The sequence below is a fragment of the Panthera leo genome, chromosome E2 (genome assembly GCF_018350215.1).
Source record: "Panthera leo isolate Ple1 chromosome E2, P.leo_Ple1_pat1.1, whole genome shotgun sequence".
NCBI lineage: Eukaryota > Metazoa > Chordata > Mammalia > Carnivora > Felidae > Panthera > Panthera leo.
This window is the reverse complement of record NC_056693.1, coordinates 41,984,825-42,012,238: the sequence shown is the minus strand read 5'-3', so window position 1 is coordinate 42,012,238 and position 27,414 is coordinate 41,984,825. Positions and strand designations below refer to the sequence as shown.

At 50.5% G+C, this 27,414-nt stretch overlaps 1 protein-coding gene across 3 annotated transcripts in view; it reads left to right on the top strand.

Moving 5' to 3' along the window:
- The first annotated feature begins 681 nt into the window (after positions 1–681).
- TK2 (thymidine kinase 2) overlaps positions 682–27,414 on the top strand; it is a 34,224-nt gene continuing 7,491 nt past the window's right edge. The window contains exons 1-9 of one of the 3 annotated variants that reach the window (XM_042917600.1): positions 682–878; positions 1,811–1,842; positions 5,203–5,277; positions 8,214–8,267; positions 10,656–10,745; positions 13,334–13,407; positions 23,455–23,543; positions 23,910–23,989; positions 26,420–26,500. In XM_042917600.1, the coding sequence (XP_042773534.1) occupies positions 764–878; positions 1,811–1,842; positions 5,203–5,277; positions 8,214–8,267; positions 10,656–10,745; positions 13,334–13,407; positions 23,455–23,543; positions 23,910–23,989; positions 26,420–26,500 (690 nt within the window). In that variant the 5' untranslated portion in view covers positions 682–763. Of the gene's footprint in view, positions 879–898; positions 1,077–1,810; positions 1,843–5,202; positions 5,278–8,213; positions 8,268–10,655; positions 10,746–13,333; positions 13,408–23,454; positions 23,544–23,909; positions 23,990–26,419; positions 26,501–27,414 lie in introns of those variants that run through there. The other 2 variants (XM_042917602.1, XM_042917601.1) reach the window with 2 other exon arrangements.

Below are 27,414 nucleotides of genomic sequence, written 5' to 3'. Positions count from 1 at the left end.
ATTGGCCTAAGGGTTCATTTCTGGGAGAGCCCAAACTACAATTAAATCTTGGTTTGGTCAGCTAGGGCTTAGCATAAGCAACTCCCATTTTGGACCTGTTTCCTGTTTTGTTTTTTTTTTAACACTTCCTTGAGGGATCTAGTACATTTACAGTCTAGACCCTGGACATGTCAAAGACCCTGGACAGAGCGCGAGTGGGGGAGGGGCAGAGAGAGAGGGAGACACAGAATCTGAAGCAGGCTCCAGGTTCTGAGCTGTCAGCACAGAGCCTGACACGGGGCTCGAACCCACCAACCGTGAGATCATGACCTGAGCCGAAGTCGGACGCTTAGCGGACTGAGCCACCCAGGCGCCCCTACTTCTGATCATTTTAATCAAGTTACCTAAGTTTTGGAGGATCATCGTTGAGAAGAATAAATGATACCCTAAGTATGTGCCAGGTGCCTGGATAGAACACGTGCTCGATTAAGTAATCTCCAATAATTTATTAACCAACCAGTCGTTGGTATTGTTGGCCATCCGTCCCTCAAATCTTGCCAAGTCAGGGGTCCCGTTGGCGGGAAGATGTCCTGGCTGCAAACGGCTTTGCCCACACCTTGAAGTACTTTCCGGGTGGGAGAGAGGGTGAAATACGACAGGGTCTCTTTAAGAGCCCTGCGCCAGCAGGCGCCCCGGCAGCCGGCGCGGGGATGAAGGCGGCGCGCTGAGCTGGCGCTGAGTGGCGCAGGAAGGAAACGGAGCCGCCGGATCCGTCCGCCGGGCTATGCTGCTAAGGTCGCTGCGGTGCTGGGCCGCCCAGGCGCTGCGGCGCGGGGGGACTGGGAGCCCCGCCTCGGGCCCCGGGACGCGTGGGGCGCAGCGCCGGGCCTGGCCTCTGGGTAACGCGTCTTTCGGTTCCATGTCTAGCGACCCGCGCCTTGGGTCTCAGCGGCTGCCCGTCTCACTCCCCGCCCTCTGGCCTGAACCCGAAACTACTCCAAGCCTCCGGGATTTCCTGCGGGGGCGTGGAGGGGCGAGGGCAATCGTTGGCAGCTACTCCGGACCCCAGCCGGCCGCCAATGGGTGGCCGCCAGTGGGTGGGGCCGTGGGGCTCCGGCCCCTCTCTGTTCGGAGCTGGGGAGCCCTATAGAGAGCAGAAGGATCCGCTACCCCCGCGAGTGCGCGCTGCCCCAGTCCCCGTCCCACTCCTGGTCCTGATTCTTTTGGCCTTGGGGAAGACGGAGGCTGGCAGCTGCAGTTAACAAGTTCCCGGTGGGTGGTGGGTGGTTTAGGCTCTGAGCCTTTCTGCTTCCCCTGGGACTAGGGACTTCCCCTTTCAGAAATGGGAGTCACCATTATAGCCAAATCCTAGCGTTCTTTGGCCTTGGGTTGTTGGGTGGCGCCTGTGTGGTGGTTGGGCCAAGGTGTCAGCCCTGGGCTGAAACCCATGCCTGCTGCCCACTCTTAACCGTCGCGTCCCACTGGAGGCTACTCTGTTTGAACTTACTGGACCCATCTGTGAGGACCATAAATATGAAATATATGGAAAATGGAAAGTATGATATACGACGTGAAAAAAGCTGAGCACAGTTGGGGCCCAGAGGTGCCAACAGGATCCAGGCAGCAGCTGCACAGTGTCCATGTAGGTAGACAGCAGTGGTGGGTCTGCCTCCATCCAGCCATGGAGGGACTCAGATGTCATTAGAAAACATTTTCAGGCCAGGGAGTAAGCGTAAACATGACTGTTCTTTGTGGTGGTTTTGAAAACTAGGACAAAGAAGAGTGAATTACTTAAAACTGACTTTAAAAATTGATTTCCTTTCTTTTGTAGATAGAGAAAATGAAAAAGAGAAAAAATCAGTGGTAAGTCCCTCATTTATGTGCACTCCCCAGTGTAGGATTATATACAGAGAGAGAGCGGGAGGATTGTATATGCACAGGGAGAGAGAGAGGAGAGAGAAGAGGTGAGTGAAGAAATATGTGCACACAGTTAAAAACAAAAATATAAGAGGATCTCCAGGGATGAGGAAGTCTGTCTTCACCCCTGGGCCTCAGACCCCCTTCCCAGAGGCCACCTCTTACGAGGTTCCATATCAAGAGTCTACGCAGGTAGGAGCATACATGTATTCACAGCCTTTAGGTAGATTTGGATTGTCAGCTTGATGAATGATTACAAAGGGATTTGAAAAATGCTCACCTGTCTGGCAAAGATTGATTTCACTTTGGGTTAGTGGTTGGCAGCCTGGCTGTGAGGGGAGATCTGCTGACTGCTGCTCCCTGTCCTCCAGTGCTGAGATGGGTGGGGATACCAGAGAGAATCCATATGGGTCCACAGACATGGGTTCAGTCAGTGTAGTGACTTTGAGATGCCAGCTCTGACATGGGACTGGGACTGGTGTGAGGTTGAAGGTCAAAGGAGGGCCAAGCTGGACATGTTCATGGGGATGTTGGAGACTTTAGCTGGCTGGGGTGAGGAACAATATTTTGGTCACCATCAATCCAGAGGCTCGGTTTCTTGAGGGAGCCAGAAGTCGGTAGCTTCTGTGGCTCGGAAGAAAGTGGCTTGGTGAATGGTGGCAGGAATACCTTGGCTGGTATCTGCAGAGGGCAGAAAAGGTGAGCAAGCGCCCTGGGTATTTGGGGTGATGGAGAAGGCCAAGGATGGAATAAAGTCACGTGGAGAGGATTGGTGATTGGGAGCCTTGAGATTTACCAAAGTATGTTGAAATGAGAGGTGGGGTGGGTTCTGACACCACAGAAGGAGAAGGGGGTAGAATGTTGAGCTGAATGAGAATTGATACATTATTGTGCTATTAATTATTGAGCTAGGCACTGATGTGAGCCAGACTTACCCTGGCTGCTTTCTGGGTATGGTTCAACATGCCCTCAGGCACACAGTAGGTCCATTAGAAGTGGTATGGGGCCTGCATTTAGGCCCATGGCTATTGTTTATCGTTCAAATCTTCTCCGTTCCTGTGTGGATCTGGGGACCAAGCAGCCCCTGTCACTGGTGAGTCCCTGGTCTGATGGGAGAGACAGCAATAAATAGGGCCATGGTGGACCTGGAACAGCAGTGATTCTGGGGGCTGTGAGTAGAGGGCAGAGCGTCCAGAGGACAGTGCCTGAGGGGAGCCTTGGGGAGCCTGGAGGCCTCCTGGGAGATGAAGGAAAGGGGGAGGCTGGAGTGTTGGAGCAGAGGGAGCTGCAAGTGTGAGTCATAGAAGGAAGAGACCCTGCAGGCCCAAAGCTTTGGCCAGGCCCCTGAGAGCTGGCATGGGGGCGTGGAGACAGGTCCCAACACCTGGAGCCTCTAAAAGACTTTGCCTCTCAGGAAGAGATGGTGGTGGGCCATGGGTGGACTTGAGGGCCACTGCCGGGCCAGAGTGGAAGGCAGAGAGGCCAGTGGGGAAGCCACTCCAGCCACATAGGGTAGGGGCCAGGGAGACAGGCCCAGGTTCTGCAGATGAGTAGGAAGCAGGGTCCAGAGGAGTTGCTGAGTTACTGGGTGAGGACAGAAGACTTACCAGGGTGTTGGGTTGTCTGGGTGGATGGTGCAGCCTTTCCTGAGGACTGGAACAGGAAGAAGAGCCGTATGTGGGTAGTGGGAGGTGACAAACTGAGGTGCCCAGGGGACATCCCACCAGACAGGACGCTTCAAGTCCTCATCTTTGCTGACCTGCAACCGTGAAGTTAGTCACCACCACAGAATAGGAACACGCCCTTTTGGAGGAAGGTCTCATCCAAGCAATCTGTTTCCTGCAGTGAACAGGAAAAAAACAATCTGTGCAGAGCAGTGTCTAGGCTGAGCTTGTTCTCATTTTCTGGGAAGAGGATAATTTGTTTCCTTTAAAGAACAGCAATAAAACATCACATCCATTAGTTGCCCTAATGGGATATGCCTTTTGTGCACTCGGTTGAGTTCATTTTGCCGTGTTGAGTTCTACGGGAGTGAGCTGGCATCTGTTAGAAATGTCATTGTCTAGCCTTCCTCGATACCCATTAGGATCAGGGCAGGAGGAAATAGTCACAGCTGACTGGCAGAATTTATAGTGAGGGAACAAGGTGAGATGGCCCACTGTGACCCCGCGTTTTATGTGGGGTGTGATTGAGGCTTCCCTGGGGTCGTGAAAAGGGGTCTGCCAGACCTAGGTGTGATTCCATCTTTTCCCTCCGCCAGGCCTGGTGCCTTGGGCAAGTCACATACGTGGGCCACGTCTCTCTGGGTGCCTCCGGCCTGAGTTTAAAGGTCACTGTGCCCTCATGGCTGTCTGTGAGCCCTCTCTCCCACTGCAGTTAGTGTCAGCAGAGTGTGGGTTCCAGCTGTCCTTTCTGCTTTATGCCCTTCTACAGACCTCACTTTTCACTTCAGTGAAAGTGTTAGGACCCATTGCTTTGGGTTCTGGCAAGGTGAAATTTGGTAACGGTGTATGTTACCCATCTTTGGGCCTGGCCTACTGCAAGGTGCTCAACCTTCTCTCCAGTCTGAATACTTTCCAGTCCATAGCTGAGTGTGTTCTTCCATGTAAAGCTGTGAGTTAAGTTCTAGATAACAGGGGCGCCTGGGTGGCTCAGTCGGTTGAGCGTCTGACTTCGGCTCAGGTCATGATCTCACAGTTTGTGAGTTCGAGCCCCGCGTCGGGCTCTGTGCTGACAGCTCAGAGCCTGGAGCCTGCTTCAGATTCTGTGTCTCCCTCTGTCTCTGCCCCTTCCCTGCTCATACTCTGTCTCTCTCTGTCTCTCAAAAATGAATAAACGTTAAAAAAAAATTTTTTTTTAATTTACAAAAAAAAAGTTCTAGATAACATATACATGCTTCCCAACCTCAAAGCCATTAGGCTCTTGTTAAGGAGGCTGGACCCTTAGGCCTAAAATCTGATGGTCTGAGGGGTTGAGCAAGGGAAGGGCAGAGCTAGGGTGGCTGTGGCAAGCAATGTATGGCCTAGGAAGTAATGTAAGGGAGGGTCTGTCTCGGAGGGCAGTGGCCCAGTGGCCACCAGCGGCCACCAATCGTGGGCCTGGAGCTGACCACCAGGGGTGGGAATCCGTTTGTTACTACTAATGGTGGGACCTTGGGTATTTCCTGTGGAGGGAATTCTGTGTGCACATCGAACTCTTGGACTGAACCAGTTATGCTGTTCACGTGCGCCGTTCCCTAGAAATTCTTCCCTGATGCTCCCCTAGATGCTCGACTTTCAGTTCTAATCTGTATTTGTCTTTTGTTAGATCTGTGTTGAGGGCAATATTGCAAGTGGGAAGACGACATGCCTCGAGTTCTTCTCCAAAACAACAGGGATTGAGGTACGGCCTCCACACCGGCTCTGAAAGAACCTGTGAAAGCTTGATGGAGTGACTTACAGAGGGTGTAGACCAGCCATATCCAATAGAAATATAATGCAGGCCACATATGTAATGTAAAATTCTAATGGTTTTGCTAAAAAAAAAAAAAAAAAACCCAAACAAACCCAAATATTTAATTTTACATAATCTAAATGTTATGTCAACATGTAATCAATAGAAAAATCATCAGTGAATTATTTCACGTTCTGTTTTTCATGCCAGGTCTTTGGAATATGGAACATATTTTATAGTTACAGTGTATCTCAATTTGGACTAGTCACATTTGAAGTTTGTAATAGCTGTAAGTGGCTCCTGACCACCGTGTCAGACAGTGCAGGTATAGACTTTCCTGCATTCTGGTTAAGAGGGGTCTGCATGTGGAGAAGGAAGGCAGACTGTTGAGAGTAGGGAGCATATTATGGTGTCACATCTGTGATATCCATGTGCACACTACAGAGTATTGCCATGGGCAGCCAGTTAACCTAATCTCTAGTTCATTTACAGCCAGTCACTCAGAATAACCTCACAGATCTTGAAGAAGTGCCTCTACACTAAGACCCTGACTTTTCTTCCTCGTAGATTCAAATCTACCCGGTGTAATTACCTGCGGTGTAATTTTTTCTGTTTATGGCTCTTTTTTGTCACTAGAGATCCTACAATTTTCATACCTTTGGAGTCTTTTCTTTCCTTCTTTCCCTTCTTGCTTTTTACTTCTATTAAACATATATATGGTTTGGTAAAAAGAATAAACATTCTGTAGCCCTTGTCTTGCTTGTGCAGGAAAGAGTTCACAGGCCCAAGACTGCTGTCCTTGGAGAGGCTTGTTTGCGAGGTTGGCCCTTGACTGGCGTGTAGGAACTTCGATTTTGGGAGAATTCCACCATTTCCCAACTGATAGAAGTGGCTCTCTGTGCCTGAACTGTCTGTGCAAGCAATATGGTTTAGTCTGGACACCTGCTTTCTTTCTGGGAGTCTGGAATTTTTGGATGTGCCGGCCAGAGACTGCCTACATGCCTGCGCTCTGATAAAAACCCTGAACTCCCAGGCTCGGGCCAGCTTCCCTGGTGGAACACCACCTCACACATCTTGTCACAGGTTGCTACTGGGGGAGTTAAGTGCTTCCTGGGTGACTCCCCTGGAAGAGGCCCTTTGGACACTTGTGCCTGGTTTCCTCATAGACTTTGCTCTGTTCACCCTTTTTCTTTGCTGATTTTGTTTAGTACCCTTTCTCTGTAACAAATCTCAGCTGTGATTACCACTATATTCTGTGTCCTGTGAGTCCTCCTAGTGAATCATCAAACCTTGGGAGGCAGGACTCCTGACACACCTGAGTGGTGTAACTCCACATGGCACTTTAGGAACACTTAACGTTCTTATGTAAGACCTTGGGGCCAATGGACAACAATAATAAAAATAACAATGGAAGTTCACATCTAATGAGGATAATACTATATGCCAGGCACTATATGCCTGTGTTGAGGCTTCAATATATTATCTAATTGATTTCATCCTCATAAGAGTAGTCCCAGTGAGGTCGGTGCAATTATCACCTCATTTGCAGAGGAGGAAACCAAGGCTCAGTGAGGTTACATGAATGGCCAGGGTCACACTGCTAGTGTGTGGCAGAGAGCCAGGTCCCAGCCCAGGCTGTCTGGCTCCAGGGGCCACACCCTTGTTTGGTTTTTCTGTAGCGTGAAGAAGGGCTTTGGTGGCTTTAGGAAGAACTCACTTAGCCTTCAGATCTCAGCTCAGTGCTCTTTGACCTCCCCAGCTAGGTTACCCACCTTGGTGTAGATTTTTCTGGCCCCTCTGTATCTTTGTTTTATACCTCTTCTTAGAGTTTGAAAATACGTGATTTCTGTGATGATCCGATTAAGGTCTGCTTCTCCCAGTAAGTTTAAAGTTCCATAAAAGCAGAGGCGGAGGTGGTTTTTGTTCTTGCCTAGCATGGCATCTGGCACAGTGAGTCCTCAGTAAGTATTGAATGGCAGTGCCATAGATTGAGCACAGGTCAAGGCTGCCTGTGACCAGCCTCTGGTGGGCCTGAGTGGTGCAGCATATGCTACTCAGGACAGCAATGGAGGGCTGAGGGGCAGACAGTGATTCACAGAGGAAAGGATATTTGAGCTGGATTTTGAAGGATCTATAGGAATTTTCTATGTAATGAAAGTTGATGTGAACTGAGGTGAGATGGGCATATTGGGCAGAAGGAACAGCATGAGCAAAGGCACAGAGGTATAACGTGTCAGAGGACGTTACTCTTCATGGGTTCCATGCATTGCTTTCTTTTGGTCTTTTGTGACCTATAGAACCTGCTTACATGCACTTTCAGGCCTCCAGATAGATCTGGATACTCTCAAATTCTTGGCCCTGAGAGTACCATTTAAATCCTTTCCAGCACATACCTGTACCCCTAGAAAGGCTCTGGAACAGTTTAGGGAGTAAACTAATGAAACATGACTCTTAGCTGTCAGTGGGCCCAATGCAGAGTTCAAAGGAGGAAATGGAGGCAGAGCAAATTGCTGAGGTCACGCGAGAGCCCCCAAGCTGGCAAGCTGGGCTTTAAACCACAGCCGGAAGTGCCTCAAGTAGCTTCTGTCTTGGCTTCTATCCCCTGTCTGCCCAGCCTGGCATGGGGACGTTAAGGGCTGGGATGGAACACTTGAAGGAGATATTGAGAGAACCTTCCTTGCCCTCAGCTCCCAGGGCACCCAGAAGGGTGGTATGTGTGTATTCAGGGATGCACAGAGTTCTCAGCTCATTTTTGGAAGTCCTGTGAGAAAGCCATGTCTAGATAGAGTTGTGGCTTCGAAGAGAGGATTGCCCCACTATTTTGGTCTACCTGGGTGCCCAAATCTTGAGGAACAGTAGACTTCTGATATTTTCTTTCCTTGCAGGTGTTACAGGAGCCAGTGCCCAAGTGGAGAAATGTCCGTGGCCATAATCCTCTGGTGGGTGTGTTGTCTTCTGCGTGAACTGCCAGCTTTGGCTTAAGTGGCTGCGGATGGTGTGCCAGTGTTTGAGTTTGCCCCCTCCCTGCCCAGGCATTTTCCTATCTCTTAGCTGGGGTGGAGGAAAAGAGGGAGGGGCAATTGGAAGATGGCAGTATATTGGTGTTCTGAGGTCAAGGAGCTCTGAGGCCTGGCTGGGCATTTGCAGATCACAGGGACCTCCTGTCAACTATCCCAAACTATCCCAGGTGGTCAGCCTCGGCTGCCAGGGGTGTCCATTTCCTGTGGCTCATTCTACCTGTATCCTCTTCTAGAAGGAACCCAGTAGAACCTAGGTCTCCCCTAGGACCTGTCTCTAAGTAACAAAGTTGCTCGGTAAACCTCTGATTTGGGTTTGCACTTGGCAATGCCCAGGGGCTGAATTCGGCTCACGCTGTAGCTACCTCTTGCTTTCCCAAGGGTGGACCTAGCAAGCAGGGGCTACAGTGTGCTTGAGCTCTTTCCTTCCATCCCCATGAGGGAGGCTCTGCTCTGGCTGGTTGAAAGAGATGGGTGGAGTTTGAGTCTGGTAAGAGGGAGCTTAAGAAAGGGATGATGGTTCTGGGCTCCTGCCCCGTGTTGTAGGGATGATTAGTTTCACTTTTCAGGTGAGGAAACTGCAGCTGAAATAAGTTGCCCAAGGTCATATACCTCTGGTAAATGACAGAGCTAGTAGCTCTGACCCGTGGAACAGGGGGAGCTTGTGCTGGCTCCTCATTTCTGGCAACACAAGTGACATCTCCTTGTGTGGTTCATTAGACTCTGAGTTGCACTAGCAGCAGGGACTATGTCTAATATGGCTGACTGTGTTTGCTGCAACATAGCGCTCTGTCAGGCACTTAGTAGGTGCTCATTTGTTCGTTCATTCAACCAGTATTTATTGAATGCCTGCCATGTGCCAGGCACTGTTTAGACTCTGGAGCAGTGACATCTCAAATCTCTTGCTCTCTTGGCCTTAATATTCTGATGTGGGGAGGCAGAAGACAATTCGGTAGTGATTTGGTAGGTGGTGATGGGAGCTGTGAAGATACCCGAAGTAGGCAAAAGGGTATTAATTAAATAAGGCAGAAGTTCTCAGAGCCTTTGAATAAAGAATCCCGGAGACGTGAAAAGAGTTTCACCTCTGTGCATGTGGGAGAAGATAGAATGCCAGTCGTTCTCTTTGGGCATAACAAAGAAGCCTCGGAAACATTCATATTCTTTAGGAACCAGCTAAGATAGTTAGGTCATAGATGTTAGGGCTCAGAGGTGACATTGTACAGGACACAGTCCCGGTCTCAAGAGTCTGAGTCTCCTCAGGACAAAGAGCATCTCCAAAGACAGTTTTATAATACAGAATATGATAGAATTAGGTATTTCTAGACACGTTTCTGCTCTGGACAGAAGGGCAAGATTGGTAGTTTTGTGAAGTCTCAATTCATCACTTTATCTGAATTGGGTTTCTGATGCAGGGAGATGTTTGTTCAGCCTTCAGATGGAGAGTGTTTCTCCTAAGCTTTCTGAGATTTTCTTTCACCTGCAGGTAGGAGTTTGCAGTTTTCTATGCGGAGCACTGGAATTTCATTAGCACCGAGAGAGAGAGAAAAAAAGGAAAAATGTGGAAACGAGCAGAATTTAAGATTATTAGCAAATGAAAAATGGAACATGGACTGTTTTATATATACTGGCAACAGAGAATGATGGGCATGGGGCTGTTCTTTTGGATAAGATAGTTGGGGAAGGCATCTCTGCCAAGGGGACACTTGAGCACAGACTTAAACATAGGGAGTGAGCAGTACAGCTTTCTGGGGCAAAAGTGTTCAGTTAGAAGGCATAGCAAATGCAAAGGCCCTGAGGTGGGGTCGTGCTTGGGTGTTTGGGGGGAACACTCAGGAGGCTTGTGTGGTTGGAAGCACACTGAGTCAGAGGGAGGGTCGTAGGAGACAAGGGAAGATGGAAGTGATTTTCTAGGGCCCTGTGGGCTTTGGTAAGGGGTTTGGTTTTCATTCTGAATTCAATGGGAAGCCCCTGGAAGGTTCTGAGTGGAGGAACATCAAGAGCTGAGTGAGGTTTAACGGGCTCACTTTGAGTGCTGGATAGAGAACTGACTGCAGGGGACTCAGTAAACACTGAATGACTGAGTGTTCCCTCCGACTTTATACAGGCTCCTATTACAGCTGTTACTTGGTTGTCCTATAATTGCTCTAGTCTGTCCACACTGTCCTGAGGGCCCTGCAACCATGTTGGCTTCATCCTTGGCCCCATCACAGCCCCATGTGTGTTTCACGAGATGGCCATCAGTGACTGAAGAGACCAGAGTTCTACAGCTCGAGGTTTTTGGGGTAAAGTGCTGCATTCTCCCTTCTGCAGGGTCTGCTGTACCGCGATGCTTGTCGATGGGGCTTCACGCTGCAGACATATGTGCAGCTCACGATGCTGGACCACCACACTCGTCCCCAGGTACATTCAGATGCTCAGCTTTAGCCTTCTGAAAATGTTCTTGCCGTGGTGGGTATATGGTTTCCAGGGAGGGGAACCTTGCAAGGAAGCCTCGCTGGACCTTCAGCACTGCTCAGCCTTCTCTGTCTTTGGGGCCAAGGCTTCCTGTTCCTGGCTCTCTGAGTTCCAGCCTCTAGTGCCCTCCCCCACCAGCCTCAGCTAGCCACTAAGTTGGTAGAGATGTCCCTGTGAGCCTGAGTGTTCACAACCTGACTCCTTCTGGGCTCAACATTATTTAACTCAGTTCTTCTCCAAGTGTGCCTAGACCTGGAGCAGCAGGAACATCTGGGAACGTGTTAGAAATTTTCTGGCCCCATCTCAGACCTGCTGAATCAGAAATTCTAGAGATGAGGCCCAGCAGTCTGTGTTTTATCAAGCTCTCCAGGTGATTTTAATGCATGCTTTGTTTGTTTGCATGGTTTTTTTTTTTGGTATGAAATTTATTGTCAAATTGGTTTCCATACAACACCCAGTGCTCATCCCAACAGGTGCCCTCCTCAATGCCCATCATCCACTTTCCCCTCCCCCGCCACCCACCCACCCCCTATCAGCCCTCAGTTTGTTCTCAGTATTTAAGATTCTCTTATGGTTTGCCTCCTTCCCTCTCTGTAACTTTTCTTTTTTTCCCCCTTCCCCTCCCCCCTGGTCTTCTATTGAGTTTCTCAGGATCCAATATGAGTGAAAGCATATGGTATCTGTCTTTCGCTGCCTGACTTATTTCACTTGGCATAACACTCTCCAGTTCCATCCACGTTGCTACAAATGGCCAGATTTCATTCTTTCTCATTATCAAGTAGTGTTCCATTGTATATATAAACCACATCTTCTTTATCCATTCGTCAGTTGATGGATATTTAGGCTCTTTCCATAATTTGGCTATTGTGGAAAGTGCTGCTATAAACATTGGGGTCCAAGTGCCCCTATGCATCAGCACTCCTGTATCCCTTGGGTAAATTCCTAGCAGTGCTATTGCTGGGTCATAGGGTAGATCTATTTTTAATTTTTTGAGGAACTTCCACACTGTTTTCCAGAGCGGCTGCACCAGTTTGCATTCCCACCAACAGTGCAAGATGGTTCCCGTTTCTCTATATCCTCGCCAGCATCTATAGTCTCCTGATTTGTTCATTTTAGCCACTCTTGAGAACCACTGATCTAACCTTCACCTTTGGCTCTTGGTTCAAATTCTTGGGAGAAAGAATTTGATTGGCTCAGCTTGGTCCCTGTGTCTACCTGTGGGCCATTCAGGTGTTGGCACAGATCACAGGGCACAAACATGCCGCTTAGACCCCCTCTATTAGCTGGCATGTGAATAGGGACAGAGTCTCTTAAAAAGAGAGCTGACTGAAGAGAACCTGATCGGCACCTGTGGTTCAAAATTGTAAGCAAAACCTGGAAGACCAGCATGGATGCTGTCCATGAAGGAGATGGGAGGTCCCTACAGCCTGTTATGTTGACACAGCTATTCAGCTGAGTGGTTTGATCCAGAGCTGGGCAGTTGTGACTATAGCTATCCTTCCACAAATCTGTATCTTTTAAAGATGGAAAGATATGAGCAGAACTGTATGAGTTTCTGTCTCCCCAAATACCTAAGTGATACAGGTCAGAGCATCTGAGGTTGGCACTTTTCCCCCTTTACTCACCCTATTTTTCCTGAACAGGCACTCAACCGCAAATCTAAATTGTGTCTAATATATCTGAATATAAGGGGACATATGTGTGTTTCTCCGTTTAAGGAAGTCTGCCATGGGAGAGGAAGAAAGATAGATAAGGAAGGAGGAACGGAAGGAGAGTTGGATGAGTGGGGTGCTAGCAACATATGGGTAGCAGAGGGTCATAAGTGAGAAGAGGATGGAAAAAAATGGAAAGGAAGATGGATGGACAGATAAACACCCAGGAAATTCCTGGGTTACGGCTTTGAATATGCCTCTGATTTGCTAGTCCAGGTCCCGTGGGTGCTGTGGGCCAGGCTGAGTGAGGCAGTGTTTGCCCACTTGGGCACAGTCCTTCCCAGTTTGCAAAGGTCTGCAGTGATCCCCAGCCAGCCCTGTGCAGAGGCACAAAGGTCTCACATCTTTGTGGGGTTCCGGAAAGCCAGGCCCTCAGTCACTGATGGCAGAGTCCCCAGCATGTCACACACACTCCAGCCCTCTCGGGGCTTTACCTCGGGCGTACGTTAAGCAAATGCACACTATTTAGTTCCATAATTACCACACTTTCCACTGGACAGCACTTGGTGGTTTTTCTAGCATTTCCCCAAACTGATAATCCATTTGAGCCTCACCTCTCCTATGAAAGAGGCTGCTGCTGATGAGCCCTCCGTCCCTACATTGCTGCAGCGGCCACCGAGAGCTTCGGGGCGTGGCGAGGGCGGGGGGGGGGCGGAGCACAGCTGAGCCCCATGTTAGACCCACATTTCTGCTCTGGTGACTGCCTCACCATCCCATGGCTTCTCTATTCTCGTGTTCAGCACAGACCGTAGGCGGGGGGAGCAACAAGCATCCTCCAAGCCCTCCTGACCTGAGTCAGTGAATCACTTTGTTTTCTTTTAGACATCACCGGTACGATTGATGGAGCGGTCGATTCACAGCGCAAGATATGTTTTTGTAGAAAACCTGTATAGAAGGTACTGTAGTTTACACAGTTGATAAATTATTAAACCCTTAATTTTTTAGAAATGAAATTGGAACTTGTTTACTCCTGTGACAGATATTGAGTACCTCCTGTACGGTCTCTCGCATGTACTGCCATAGTCCTGCTGTATAACAACCAACCACAAAGCCTCAGTGGCAGACAGCTTTCTGCGTGGATTTTGCTCAGTCATCTGGGGTGGCTGGCCAGGTGGTGGCTTTACTGTCCGTGATGTCTGGGGGTCGGCTGGTCTAGGATGGCTCTAGCCAGGGTGACTGGGGTGACTCATCTCTCTTCTCTGTGCCTCTCATCCTCCTTCTGGGACCAGCAAGCCAGCCTGGACATTCACTTCTCATGGTGATGGCAGAGAGCAGAGGCACCAGCAGAAATGCACGAGCACTTTTCAGTCCTCGGCTACAGATTTGCTGTCACCCCATTGGCCAAAACAGGTCACGCCAGCTGACCCCAGTCTGAGAGTTGTGGAGGGCCCATGTGGATCACATGGCAGAGTGGGAGGATATGGGGCAGAGTGAAGACCCAGGGCAATGGCGTGGTCAGGCTATTACCCTTTCACCCAAAACCGTCTTTTTTTCCTCATGGGTGTGGACTCTGTCATATAGACATGGTTAGGGGACTTCTGGTGGCCCACAGTGCCGAGGCCTCAGAGGCTTGGGACCCTCCTGATTTCTGTGCTCAGTTTACTGCTGATTTTAGGGATCTTAGGGAGATGGGCTGCAGGCTTTGGCCTGTGTGCTGGCTCTACATGCTGGCTCCCCCGTCCCTCTCCTCTGCAACTGTCCTAAGTGTCACCTCTCCCATCCCTCCCCAACCACCCTGTCTGGATGGGTCGGACTTCTTTCTTATTTTTAATTACTGCTGTTGGGCTTCCTTCATAATGTGTGAGACAACTTCTGATCAGGTTGAACTGTATGATATTATTAATTTTGACCAAATTTGACCCACAAAATGGCAGTTACACATGGTTCAATTTTGTCTATGTGTATTTGTTCAGTTGTCTGTTGTGGTTCCCCTGCCCACCCCCGCCAGCTGGACCATAAGCTCCTTGGGCCCTGTGGCAGGTATACTTGCCTAGCATGCACACAGCGTGGGGCTGGCACCTGGACCATATCGTGAGCTCTTGCTGGGCAATGGGACTTGCAGCCATTCTTGGGTCTCCTGCCTGGCACATTTCGCAGGCTCTGGCCCCAGCTGTTTCACATCTTCTCCTTTGAGGGGACCACTACAAAGGCTTCTCTGTTGGTCCCGAGCTGGTGTGTATTGTGCCCGTCTGCCTGTGTGGCCCCCAAAACAACAGCTTCTGCTCCCATCCATTCCGAGCGTTAGACTCCTGCCATGAGTCAGGATAGCAGCCAGGGCAAGTCATGACTATGGCTTTGTCCCCCAGCCTTCCAGCAGGAGTGGTCCTGATGCTAGAGCCCCATCCTCCCCCAGCTGCCTGGGGTTTCAGTGGAGCCCAGGTGTCCACTACACTTTCCTTTGCTCCCTGCTCATCAGTGCCTTAGCCAGAGGGAGGACAGGTAGAGGAGAGAAGAGAAAGAATAGAGAAGCCCTGCTGGTGTTTGTTTATTGCTCTGACGTGTGGACCCTGGGCAGCAGGGTGGGACTTCACCTGACGAGGCTCTCTGTTTTGTAATTGTTGTCAGCTTGGCCATTTCTTTGTGGCAGCCAGTGGCTCTTTTTGAAGTGGGTAACCTGGAATGGAATGACCGGAGGCCCAGGGGAGAGAGTGAGGTGCGGAGTTCGGGGCACCTGCATCCCATCCTGGCTCTGGAATTTGCTGTCTTTGTGCGCACAGCCGAGTTCCTAAACCTCCCTGAGCCTTTCTTATCTCTAAGTCCTGTCATCCATCTAGAGAGCCTATGGAACAGTTGCCTAGTTTAGGGTTTGTGCCTCTTATGTAGGTCCTTGTCTACCCTGATCTTTGCCAAATTTGCCAGTTAACCCCCCCAGCCCCTACCTGCAGGCTGCAAGGCCTAGTGAGTTTCCCCAGGAGCCATTGTGTCTGCCTGTCCCAGCAGGTGGTTTTAGCTGATGTCATGGGCTTTGGTTACTCATGCCCATAGTTGTTCATTCCAGCACTTCTGATGGGTGGGTCTGATTTCCTAATCTCTGCGGCTGTGGTTGAGGTCATAGGTCCAGAAAATGTGGGCCTTGCCCTGGGCTGTTTTGTGGGTAATGTAGGAAAAGACCATAGCTTTTAGTTTTGTTTTTTTAAAATTCTTTTCCTGCCCTGTTAGCTTCATTTTTATCCCTCCCCTGGCCCTCCCAGAATGCCTGGCATCTGTGGTTAGGATTTCGGTGGGACAGTGAACCACAGGAGAAATTTACTGTGTCCATGTTTCTGTTCTTGGGATCTAATTGTTTCAAGTTCATACAGCCTTCAGAGAACGTGGGTTCCCCTGAAGACCTGGTTGGAACCTCAAGACTGGTTGCTGGTATCACTTGATTCAGTCTAAAAGTTGTTGGTTGGTGCATGGCATTGGGCACTCCAGAGGCTGCTGGGAACACTGTGGCAGCCTACGGGGGGGTGAGGCCATCTGCCACTTCGGTTTCAGGGAGATCGGAGAAGGTGGTGCTCCTCAAACCCTTTGACTGAAGCCTCCCAGAGGCGGAGGAATGCTCACACAGGTGGCTGCTTCCCCACTTGCCTTCCCAGACCATATAGCCCAAAGAAGCCCACTAACAAACCGGAAGTTGCTTTGAAGTCCCCTCTTTTATCTTAAAAATTCATGTGGATTTTGCATTCTGCTCTATAATGTGTTCTTCTGTTTGTATCTGTAACAAACACTATATTGAGCATGTGGTTTGGAGTACCTCCTCCCTCAGCCACGTACCCTAGAGTCCCCAGATTCTGGAGGTGGGGAACTCAAGGAGAGGGGCTCTGAGTAGGACCTCCACAGTGCGGGTGATTCAGCTGTGACCCGGACCAGGTTATCTGTGTTCCCTGGAAATGAGGGCGTTTGCTCAAGTGGTTGAAGGGCAGGCCAGGAGCCACATTTATTGTCTGGTTCTTCATACTCCTCTTTGAGTCCTCAGGGCAGCCCTGTGGTATAGGTACTGTGGACCCTGTTTGGCAGAGTAGGAACTGAGATGGGCTCAGAAGACCCATGCTCCTTCCTGACCAGGTGGGTGACTGAGCAGGGGGAGCTGCCCTGTGCCCTGCTGTGTGGGGAGCAATTATGAGGGAGCCATGGGAGACATCGAGATTTTTCTCCTTAAGGCCAGAGGCTTCAGACTGGCTGGAGGCCCTGAGGAGTCTACTTAGGCAAGTCAGGCCTCTGCCTCTTTCCACCCAGGCCTTATGGTGGGCTTCTCCCAGAGATCACCGTACATCTTGTTAACATGTAGATGCTGCTTTGCTGAGTCCAGGGTGGGGCCTGAGAACCTGAATTTCTAACAAGCACCCTAGGTGGCCACCATCCTGGGAGGAGCACGCTTGGAGGCATAAGGCTTTAGAAGAAGCCTGCAGCCAGCCTGCAAAGAGCTCTCCGCTCTAGTGCCCAGCCCTTTTCCTCGAGAGTTTTGTTCCTGTGGCTTCCTTGGGGTCAGGAGAGTAAGAGCCCAGTCCTGCAGGCTTTCTTGGGGGCAGGCAGTCCACCCTGGTGAAAGTTCTTCAGTGCAGGGGCTGGGGGTCCTGTTTCCTGCATTCCTTGCTGTTTGTCCATTTCACATTTGTTGTTTCAAGTTTTAGTTGTTGGGGGTTTTGTTGTGTTTTCTTTGTTTTAAGGGTCTCCAAGTTTATTCCTGGGCCAGGAAAGGTGCAGCCAGGCGCAGCCATAGGCCAAAGGTTTTCTGTGTGGAGGCACATTGGAGTGTTTGTAGCCGGAGCTAACGAGGTGATGAGAGCAAGGTAGCGTGGAATGTGGGCTTTCTTCTCGGTCGCTCTCCTCCCAACCCAGCTTTCCTTGATGTAGTGGGTCAGCCACAGTGAAGTGTTACTGAGAAAGGAGATGTTTTGAGAGTTTTCTCCCCACAAATACGGATTACTGTCCTTTTGAGCCTAAACCAAATGTATGCTACATACACCCGAGTTTGGCTGGATCCTTTGCCCTCGCCTATAATAGGATGTTTCAGTTCCCACCTGTGGGGAGTTCGGCTGGGTACTGGGAACCCCAGCATGGCACGTGTAGAGAGTCAGCTCCTGGCTCAGCTCATGCCTCCCTCCATCCTCAGGTGCTCCAGGAAAAAGCTTCCTGATGTGTCCTGATGGGGACGGGTACAAGTTGCTGCTGCCCCTTTGGTGTTGGGGTTGAACCTTTTCTCTTTCTTAAAAGCCATTGCAACCTTGGGGAGGGGGGCTGGGTGGAAGGGAGTACGCCAGGCCACGTACTGGCATTCTGCATCCCCCAAAGCAAAATTTCTTGAAGGTATCCTTGCCTTTTGGACCTTGAACAAGTAAGGAGCTCTCCTAGGGAGAGACCTGCCTCTTCTGGCCACCCCCCCCCATTGCAGCGAGTTTGGGGCAGGCAGGATATGAGTGCAATTATGCTGCTAGGGGTGTGAGAGCATGGTGTTAATTGCTGAAGAGGAAGATTCCAGTTACATAGCCTCCTTAACAACCAGGCACTTGTGAGGCCTGGGCACCACGCTGAAGTGAAAAGCTGAAGGTGGTGAGAAGGACTCATGTAGCTAAAGTGGCCACGCAGGCAATTGTGTGGCCCAAACCTTGTGGGCTGAATAATTGAATGCCAAGGTTTTACTAGATTGGTTGGCATTTTCGAAGAACACAAGTAGGGGAACTGAGTGGGGCCCAACTGGAGAAGTGACAGCTGACTCGCCTGGGGTTGCAGATCAGGGACATTGATGAAGACCCTGCATTTGGAACAGTAAACAGGCCCTCCTACCTCCCTAGCTGGCCTAGGGGCTGGGACTCTTCCCCTGCTCTGGTCCAAAGGGGGACTTAGGCCTGGGTCTTGACTCTGAGAGCCGTGCCTTTCCTCCAGCTGCGGCCACAGAGACACAGGAGTGTCCAGAACAGCCCCCTCACTTGACAGACAGGAAGGGCAAGTGATGTAATGCAGAGCATGTGAGTTTTGGGGCCACAGAGAGCCAGGCTTTAATTCCTGCTCAGACTGAGGTGTGTTTCACTGCTCTGGGCCTCAGTTTTCCTCATCTGCAAATTTGGGACTAAAATTGATCATATAAGGTCTTGTGAAAACAAGAGACAATCATGTATACAGGGAGACTGGCATATGAATGAGAGGTTTCTGTTTCAGCCTGTGCTGTGCAAACTGGGGCCTCTGAGGGCCTCAGGAGGAAGATAGCAGCAAACTGTGCCAAGCAAAACAGCCAGCAGGATTTGTGTGGATCCAAGACCTCGGTTTTGCCACCCTGGGTAAGGGGATGGCACCACGAAACCCTCTCAGTCCACCCATTCCACTGTTGGGGAGTCAAGTGGTTGAATTTTCTGTAGAGAGGCGCCGCCCACTGTGTGTTCTGTGGAAATAAAAGCAGTGGCTTGGGGGCTTAGTCGGTTAAGTGTCTGACTTTGGCTCAGGTCATGATCTTGCAGTTCGTGAATTTGAGCCTCACCTCGTGCTCTGTGCTAACACCTCAGAACCTGGAGCCTGCTTTGGATTCTGTGTCTCCTTCTCTCTGCCCCTGCCCCACTCATGCTCTGTCTGTCTGTCTCTCTCCTTCAAAAATAAATAAACGTTTTTTAAAAAATTAAAAAAAAAATTAAAACAGTGGCTTATTGGTGGTGCTGGGTGCCCCAATCTAGAGGCAGACACAGGAGGAGCCAGGCAGAATTTCTAGGAGGAAAACTGCGAATATGGATAAAGCAGCACCTGCTCTCTGACATTCCTCAGAGTCACGGGAACCAGGCCTCCGTTTCCTCACTCAGCTTAGCCAGTGACAGGTTGTCTTGGACCCCCTAGCACAGTGCTCCCAGCAATCTCGGAAGGGTTTCCTGGAGGTCTTCCTGCCAACCCGGCTGGCAGGGAGGCTGCCGCCACGGAGGACCTCTCCAGGAGAGCGCTGGAAAGGGATATCCTTCTTCCTGTCTGTGGGGGAAGCTGCCAGTTTGGGCTGGGTTGGGGTGGGACCAGGAGGCCCCTGTGCCCCTCAGGAAGTGTCCTGAGATCATCTGGAACTGATTTCCAGGGGAACAGTGGCTCTCAGGCAGGCTCCAGAGACCTCCGCAGATGTGAGCCCCATCCCCATGTCTCTGCGTCCTTCCATGCACATCGTGACCCTTTTTTCTGGTAGTGTTGGTCTGGTTTTTCAGTTAACACTGTGCTGCATGTGTTCTGCATGGTGACTCAATTCAGCAGTTCCAGCTTCCGGGATCTTCCCAGCTCTGGGATTTGGCAAAATCTGCCTTGAGCCTTGCAGACACATGTGAAGTTCTGCAGGGCAAAGTATGACACCTGACTGTCCAGCAAGCATCAGTGACTTGGGAGGCACTGGGCAGTTCTGCCTCTGGCCCTGCTCACTAGTCCACAGCCCTAGGTTGCTAGTCTGTTCTGTGCCTTCAGGCTATTTGGTCTGCGTTTTAGTGGAGAAGGGGAGGGGCCGATTAGCAGCTTGCATTCGGGAAACCCTCATTCCCTCAGAGTCAGTTTTGTTCTGGACAACGAAACTTTGTTTCCCAGTGAAGGAAAACACATGAAGAGAGAGTGGTTTGGTTTCCTGAAATCAGATACTCTGAGCTGCGACTGACTGAAACCCAGCTCCAAGTACCCCGAAGGATGAGGTCATTAGTGGTTATCTTAATGGCAGGCAGGGTTGGTTTCATTCAGGAGCTCCAGCCTTGTTTTCCTACTCTTGTGTCTCGTTCATATCCTCAATATGATTCCTCCATGGTGATGAAATGGCTGTGGCAGAACCAGGTTTCTCACTTGCTAGCCAGAGTAGGTGTCTTGCCAGTGGCTTTCCTCTGAGTGTGAGAAAGCATGGTTTCTATCAACCCCTGCAGGCCTCCCTCATGTCTCACTGGCCCAGGCTGGGCCGGTGTGGCCAGGGGATGCCTTGTACTGATTAGTGCAGCTTGTGAGAGGACAGTACTTCCCTTAGACCAACTGGGCCTCCCCAGAAGCTTGGGGTGGGGTCAGGTTTCCCTGGAACACTCAGGCCTGAATAAATAATGGGCTACTTTTTTTTTTTAAGTTTTTTTTAATGTTTTTTATTTTTAATTTTATTTTTTAATTTTATTTTTTGTTTTTTCAAATTTACGTCCAAATTAGTTAGTATATAGTGCAACAATGATTTCAGGAGTAGATTCCTTAGTGTCCCTTACCCATTTAGCCCATACCCCCTCCCACAACCCCTCCAGTAACCCTCAGTTTTGTTCTCCATATTTATGAGTCTCTTCTGTTTTGTCCCCCTCCCTGTTTTGATATTATTTTTGCTTTCCTTCCCTTATGTTCATCTGTTTTGTCTCTTAAAGTCCTCATGTGAGTGAAGTCATATGATTTTTGTCTTTCTCTGACTAATTTCACTTAGCATAATACCCTCCAGTCCCATCCACGTAGTTGCAAATGGCAAGATTTGATTCTTTTTGATTGCCGAGTAATACTCCATTGTATACATATACCGCATCTTCTTTATCCATTCATCCATCGATGGACATTTGGGCTCTTCCCATACTTTGGCTATTGTTGATAGTGCTGCTATAAACATGGGGGTGCATGTTCCCCTTTGAAACAGCACACCTGTATCCCTTGGATAAATGCCTAGTAGTGCAATTGCTGGGTCATAGGCTAGTTCTATTTTTAATTTTTTGAGGAACCTCCATACTGTTTTCCAGAGTGGCTGCACCAGCTTGCATTCCCACCAACAATGCAAAAGAGATTCTCTTTCTCCACATCCACGCCAACATCTGTGGTTGCCTGAGTTGTTCATGTTAGCCATTCTGACAGGTGTGAGGTGGTATCTCATTGTGGTTTTGATTTGTATTTCCCTGATGATGAGTGATGTTAAGCATTTTCTCATGTGTTGGTTGGCCATCTGGGTGTCTTCTTTGGAGAAGTGTCTACTCATGACTTTTGCCCATTTCTTCCCTGGATTATTTGTTTTTTTGGGTGTTGAGTTTGATAAGTTCTTTATAGACTTTGGATACTAACTCTTTATCTGATATGTCATTTGCAAATATCTTTTCCCATTCCATCGGTTGCCTTTTAGTTTTGCTGATTGTTTCCTTCTCTGTGCAGAAGCTTTTTATTTTGATGAGGTCCCAGTAGTTCATTTTTGTTTGTTTTTTAAATGTTTACTTAATTTTGAGGGAGACAGAGCATGAGCAGGGGAGGGGCAGAGGAAGAGGGAGACACAGAATCTGAAGCAGGCTCCAGGCTCTGAGCTGTCAGCACAGAGCTTGATGTGGGACTTGAACTCACAGGTGGTGAGATCATGACCCAAGCTGAAGTCGGATGCTTAACCGACTGAGCCACCCAGGCACCCCAATAATGGGCTATAAGGACATAAGAGAAGAGACAGCCACCTGTCCTCACACCATACCAGCCTGTGGTCACAAAGTCGTTACCTTTAGTTCCTGGATTGCATTGGCTCGGGTCCTCTCTGCAGTGTTGTGGGACTTCTTCCAACCACCCTCCTCCACCCACTCATTCCAAGAGCCCTCGCATGTTAATCAGGTCTCCTGGCTGAGATCTGATGCCTGAAGACCTAAGGCACCGGCAGCTGCCCCTCTGCCCCCACTGTTCTCTCAGGCACCGTACACTTTCCTGCTGCTCGCCCCAGGCACAGCTAGCTGTTCTCCCCTGAAGATATCGTGGTGTCTCAGGGACTAGGGGCAGTGTCCCTGTCCAGTTTGTGCCATGCCCTGTCGTTTGGGCCCCAGGCAGGGCTGCTTGTGCCCTTCGTCCCCCAGAGCACCCCCCCTCCAACTGTCTGAGTTCTTATCTCTGTCCATGCCCATCCCTGCATCCCTCTTCCCCATCAGGTGGGAGTCCATTCACAGCACCTGGCAGGGGCCAGCTCTAGACCACCCTTCCACTGGGCTCTTCTCTTACCCCCACCGTTCATGGGCAACGAGAAGCCCCCTGTGCACCCTGGGGCCCAGGCACGACCATTTTCCTGTAGCCAGTCCTTCCAGACCCTGTTCTGAGTGGATCCAAGATGGTAGGTGGGGTGTTACAAGGGAGAATTCCCCTCCTGGGCCTTGGCAGATCACCTGGCCTTTGACAGGCCTGTGCCCTCTAGCTGCCATTCCTCTGTCTCTTCCCGTTGGTTTCCTCTTGGGGCGCGGGAAACCCGCTGGAGCCGGGGAGAGACGCCAGGCCTCGTGGATGCTCAGACTGTTGTCTTGAATTCTTCCTTCCTTCCTTCCTTTTTCAGTTCACATTTTAAATATGTAGTTATTTCCCCTCCACCCAACCCTTGATTTGAGAACGAATATGTTGCTGATTTTGGAAAATACAGAAAGGTAGAAAGAAAACACAGTCCCCTCTGGTCCCACAGCTCAGAAAAAAAAGCACTGTATGCATTTTGCTGTTTTTCTTCACAGTCTTTTTTCATAATGTGTGAACGGGTTCTTGTGAAAATACAGTTGGGTCATACTATATACAGTTTTTTGTCCTGCTGTTCTCATGGAACATTCGATTGTGAGCATTTTCCATGTCATTAAGTATTATTTTACAATGTTGTCTTTCAGTCACTGCATGGTTTGTTGTTCTGTCAACGGACCAAGGTTTCGCTTTTCATTGTTTTAGGGGGTGCTGTGGTGGACATCCATGATTATTTCCACGAAATAAACTTCTAGAGGTGGAATTGATTCGCTGCTCCACCTTCCAAACTGAGTGCCATCCCTGTTCTCTGGGGACAGGCTTCCGAGTCCCTTTCTCTGCCTGTAGTTCAGATCCCAAATGAGCTCTCCCATCGAACAGTTCCATGACTCTTGCTGCATTAGACCATAAGCTGTCCCCCAGCGGTGGAGGGTCCAAGGTGTTTCGGGCCCAGTATCACATGGATCGCGCTATACCATTGTGCCCTGGGTCATGCCCTTTATACGGAAGCCATCCACAGGTCCTTCTGATGAATAAAACCCTAATAACTCTCATTATAGTGGGAAGATGCCTGAAGTGGACTATGTGATTCTGGCAGAATGGTTTGATTGGATTGTGAGGAACATCGACGTGTCCATTGATTTGATAGGTGAGAGGCCCCTCCCGACCTTCCTCCCCCAGTGAGGACGCGCTTGGCTGGACCCACTGTGCCAGACCCTGTGCTAAGCTTTGTGTATGCATGGAAGCTCATTCACCCTCAGAACAACCCTGTGGGGCTGGTGACATGGAAGGAAAATTAAAGTTGGGATGAGGGTCAAGATGCCTGTCAGGCCACACAGCTGGTGAGCGGTTGGGCTGTGAGCTGGCTGTGGTCTGTGTCTTCTGCTCAGAGCTGCTGGCGGATGTTTCTCTCCACGTCTTGCCCACACACCTTCCTTCCCCCTCCCCTCGGCTTTGACTTCCAAGCCATGAACCAGAGCAATTAGAACCATGTATGATTTTTTTTAAATTTCAGTTTATCTCCGGACCACCCCTGAGACCTGTTATCAGAGGTTACAGATGAGATGCAGGGAGGAGGAGACAGTCATTTCCCTGGTAAGAGCCCTCTTTAACCTGCTTCAAAATGACCGGGAAACCATGTCCATTGCAGCCTGGCCTTCCCTCTGTGAGGTCACTGTGCTGTTGTCACAGAGGAAGAAACGGGAACTGAGCGTGCAGGAGGGTAAACTCTGACTTCCTCTGTGGCTGGAGACCCTGTGCAGAGTCCAGACCGACCTCACTTCCTGTGGCTCAGGACTCATTGCTTGGCGCCCTCTGTGCTCAGAGGCGTCCCTTCTCCACTCCCTGTCCAGGTGCCCCCAGGGCTCGTCCTGACTACCTCCTGCAGGTGACCTGCCTCTGCGCCCAGCTCTGGGTCCTCGCTAGAACGTGCCCTCCCACCTGCTCTGCATCCCCAGTGCTTAGTGCAGTGCTGGGCTTGGCGGTGGCCTTCTCTACGACTTGCCCAGCATCTTGCCCTTCTGGGTCCTGGCTCAGGGCCACATGGACTGTAGTCAGGACTGTTGTAGCCATTGGACTGCCCTCCTTGTCCTGGTCCTTCACTCCACACGTTCCCTCCAAAATCTGGTCTCCACATTGCTGCTTGGGTGATGTGTCCAGTATAGAATGCCATTCATGCAGTTTCCCAGCCATAAGCCCTCAGTGCCTTGCCGCTGTCTAGGCTGAAGTCCCCACTGCCCGATTGGTGTTATCTCCCTCCACTTCCTGCTTTTCATGCTCTGGCCATAGAGACTAGTTGTGGCTACACACACACACACACACACACACACACACTCACCATGTAGTTACATAAATGTGCCTTTGTATGGTGGTTTCTTTTGCCTTCCAAGTTCAGCTCAGATGTCACTTTCTCCAGGAGGCCTTCCCTGACCTTCCCTCCATTGTGCTCCTCTAGCCTCTGGGTATATTATGATCACAGCCCTAAGGACAAGCATACTGAAACTATTTGTCTGTATGTTTGTTCCCCATCTATCATCAAAATGTGAGCTTTTTAAGATTAGATCTTATTCCCTTTGCATCCCCAGCATGTTTCCCAGGACTTGGCACCTAGGAGCTGCTCAGTTAGTACTGAACTGAGTGCCCTACACGAATGCCTCTGGTGGTACACAGACAGAGGCTGGCAGGCATTTACTGGGGTGTCATGGGGGTCTGAGCTCAGGATGGGCTGGACTTGGGGCCCTGGAAGACCTGTCCTGCTCCTGAGGCCTGCCTAGCCTTGTTTTCCTTGGGCACCAGAAAGGTTGATTCCAGCCGTGAAGGCATGGGCCTCTCTCTAGGCAGCTCCTTTGAAATCCAGAGACAGGAGTGAAGGGTGCAGTGGGGTGGGGCTGGGCCATGCCAAGGTAGGGCATGGCCACTCTGTGCAGTGACACAGATGTTCTGAAGAAATGACAAGTCTGGAGTCCCTCTAAGCCATTAGCCAAGCCATTATCCTAACATTTCTGACGTGGCCTATAGGACAAACCTGTTGTTGCCAAGGGAGAACTCAGTGGGATGAAAAGCTGTCAGTGCGGTTTCTGTAAGAACTTCCGGGCTGGCAGTAAATTGCTGCTTGGGGAGGTGGTCACGGGCAGCCAAAGCACCTTGGCCTGTGCGTGTGGAAGTGTGTGCTGTCCAGTCCTGCCTGTGCAGAGGCACTAATGGCTTAGGGGCATGTCCGGGCCTCTTTTCCGTTGGGTTCCACCTCGTGGGGCTTTCTGAAGTTGGTCTTCATGGGGCACCTGGGTGGCTCAGTCGGTTGAGCGTCCGACTTGGGCTTAGGTCATGATCTTGCAGTCTGTGAGTTCGAGCCCTGTGTCGGGCTCTGTGCTGACAGCTCAGAGCCTGGAGCCTGCTTCAGATTCTGTGTCTCCCTCTCTCTCTGCCCCTCCCCTGCTCATGCTCTGTGTCTCTCTCTCTCTGTCAAAAATAAATAAACATTAAAAAATTTTTAAATGAAATTGGTCTTCATGGTCTAGAGGGTCCACAGGTTGTAAGTCATCTAGGGAGTAGGGGCAGCAGGAATGGGATTCCCTAGGCCAGTGAGGGTCATTGTCCTCTTGGAGGGAAGGTCAGAGGGGAGGGGTCAGAGGCTGCCCAGGGCTGGGCTGTCCAGCTGCGGGGCAGCTGTGGGCTCCACCATGAAGGAGCTGATGGCCCTGCTGCTGGAGAAGTGGCAGGAAGTGTGAGAAGCGAGGGGGGAGGGTGTGCGTAAGGCACCAGTGGAGCAGGGAGGGGTGGAGCCCACGGCCCTAGTGAAGCCTCTGACTGTTGCCCTGCCCGAGCTGGCTGCCAGAGGGAGCCGCTGCATTTACTGCTGTCCGCCTGGACCAGGTCAGCGGTTGTAGGCTCCTTTGTCCAAGCCACTGCCCTGTGGTCATCAACATTCACCCCCCTGCCTAAGACCCTTGGTGGAGAGGTTTGTCCCCCTCCCTGCTCCTGACAGCCTGTGTCTGTGTGTGTCTGTGTGTGTGTGTTTCCTGGCAGGAATACTTGGATGCTCTTCACCGCCTCTATGAGGAGTGGCTCTTCAAAGGAGGCCTTTTCCCTGTGGCAGCCCCTGTTCTGGTAAGTTCCCCTGGCAGGGCAGGAGACTTTTCTAGAAGGAGGAGTGACCCAGGGAATGTCAGCCACTCTGTAGTCCGGGGAAGCCCGAGTTCCTTCATAGCTGGAGGATCGAGAAGGAGGAAGTAGGGAGGGTGGAAAGGGCTCTTTCTCTGGCCCGGTCCCCATTCTGGACTGAGTCTCAGAGTTAGTTGCTGACAGTCCTGAGAGAAGGTGACCTGTCCCAGTGTCATTACACCGGTGGCCACAGTAGCATCTCACTTATCCAGCCTCACCAGGGAAGGAGTGTCCCCCATGGCTGAAGCCTCTAGACGTGCATTTTGGCTTTAAGCACTCGAGCTGGTGGTCTTTGCGATGCAGCCATCCCTTCTTCAGTGGATAGCAGGCGCAGAGCCTCACTGCCCCCTTTCTTGGTGACCCAGGGCGTCTGGAGGAGCACCACTTGCTGTCCTGGGCTGTTACCCAGCGATGCCCTTAGGAGGTGCTGAGGTGTGTAGGACTGTTTGCCCCACACCACTCACGTGTTTGAGCTCCCGCGTTGGCTTTGTATAGCCGCCCCCTTTTCTCCTGCTGACACACGCCACTTCTAACTGTGTCGCCGTTTCTGCCCCATCCGTGTTTCCCTGCTTCCCTGTCCCCTCGTTTTTCGATTTGCTGCTGCTGAATTTCTTGAGGCAGGCAGATGGGTGCTAAGACTGTCAGGAGTGCGTGCACAGCGTGGGATGCAAGGGAGGGCCGTACACAGACTTTGGTGCATGGCCTGAGGGACATCTGTTTGGGCTTCTCAAATACTTCTACTCATGGTGCTCGCGGGCCATGAGGTTGCCGAAAAGTGAGATATTACTGTGCTGGAGTTTTGAAGAAGTAAAATCTATTTTTTCCCCCTCATGATTGGATAATATAACATGATGGGGAAA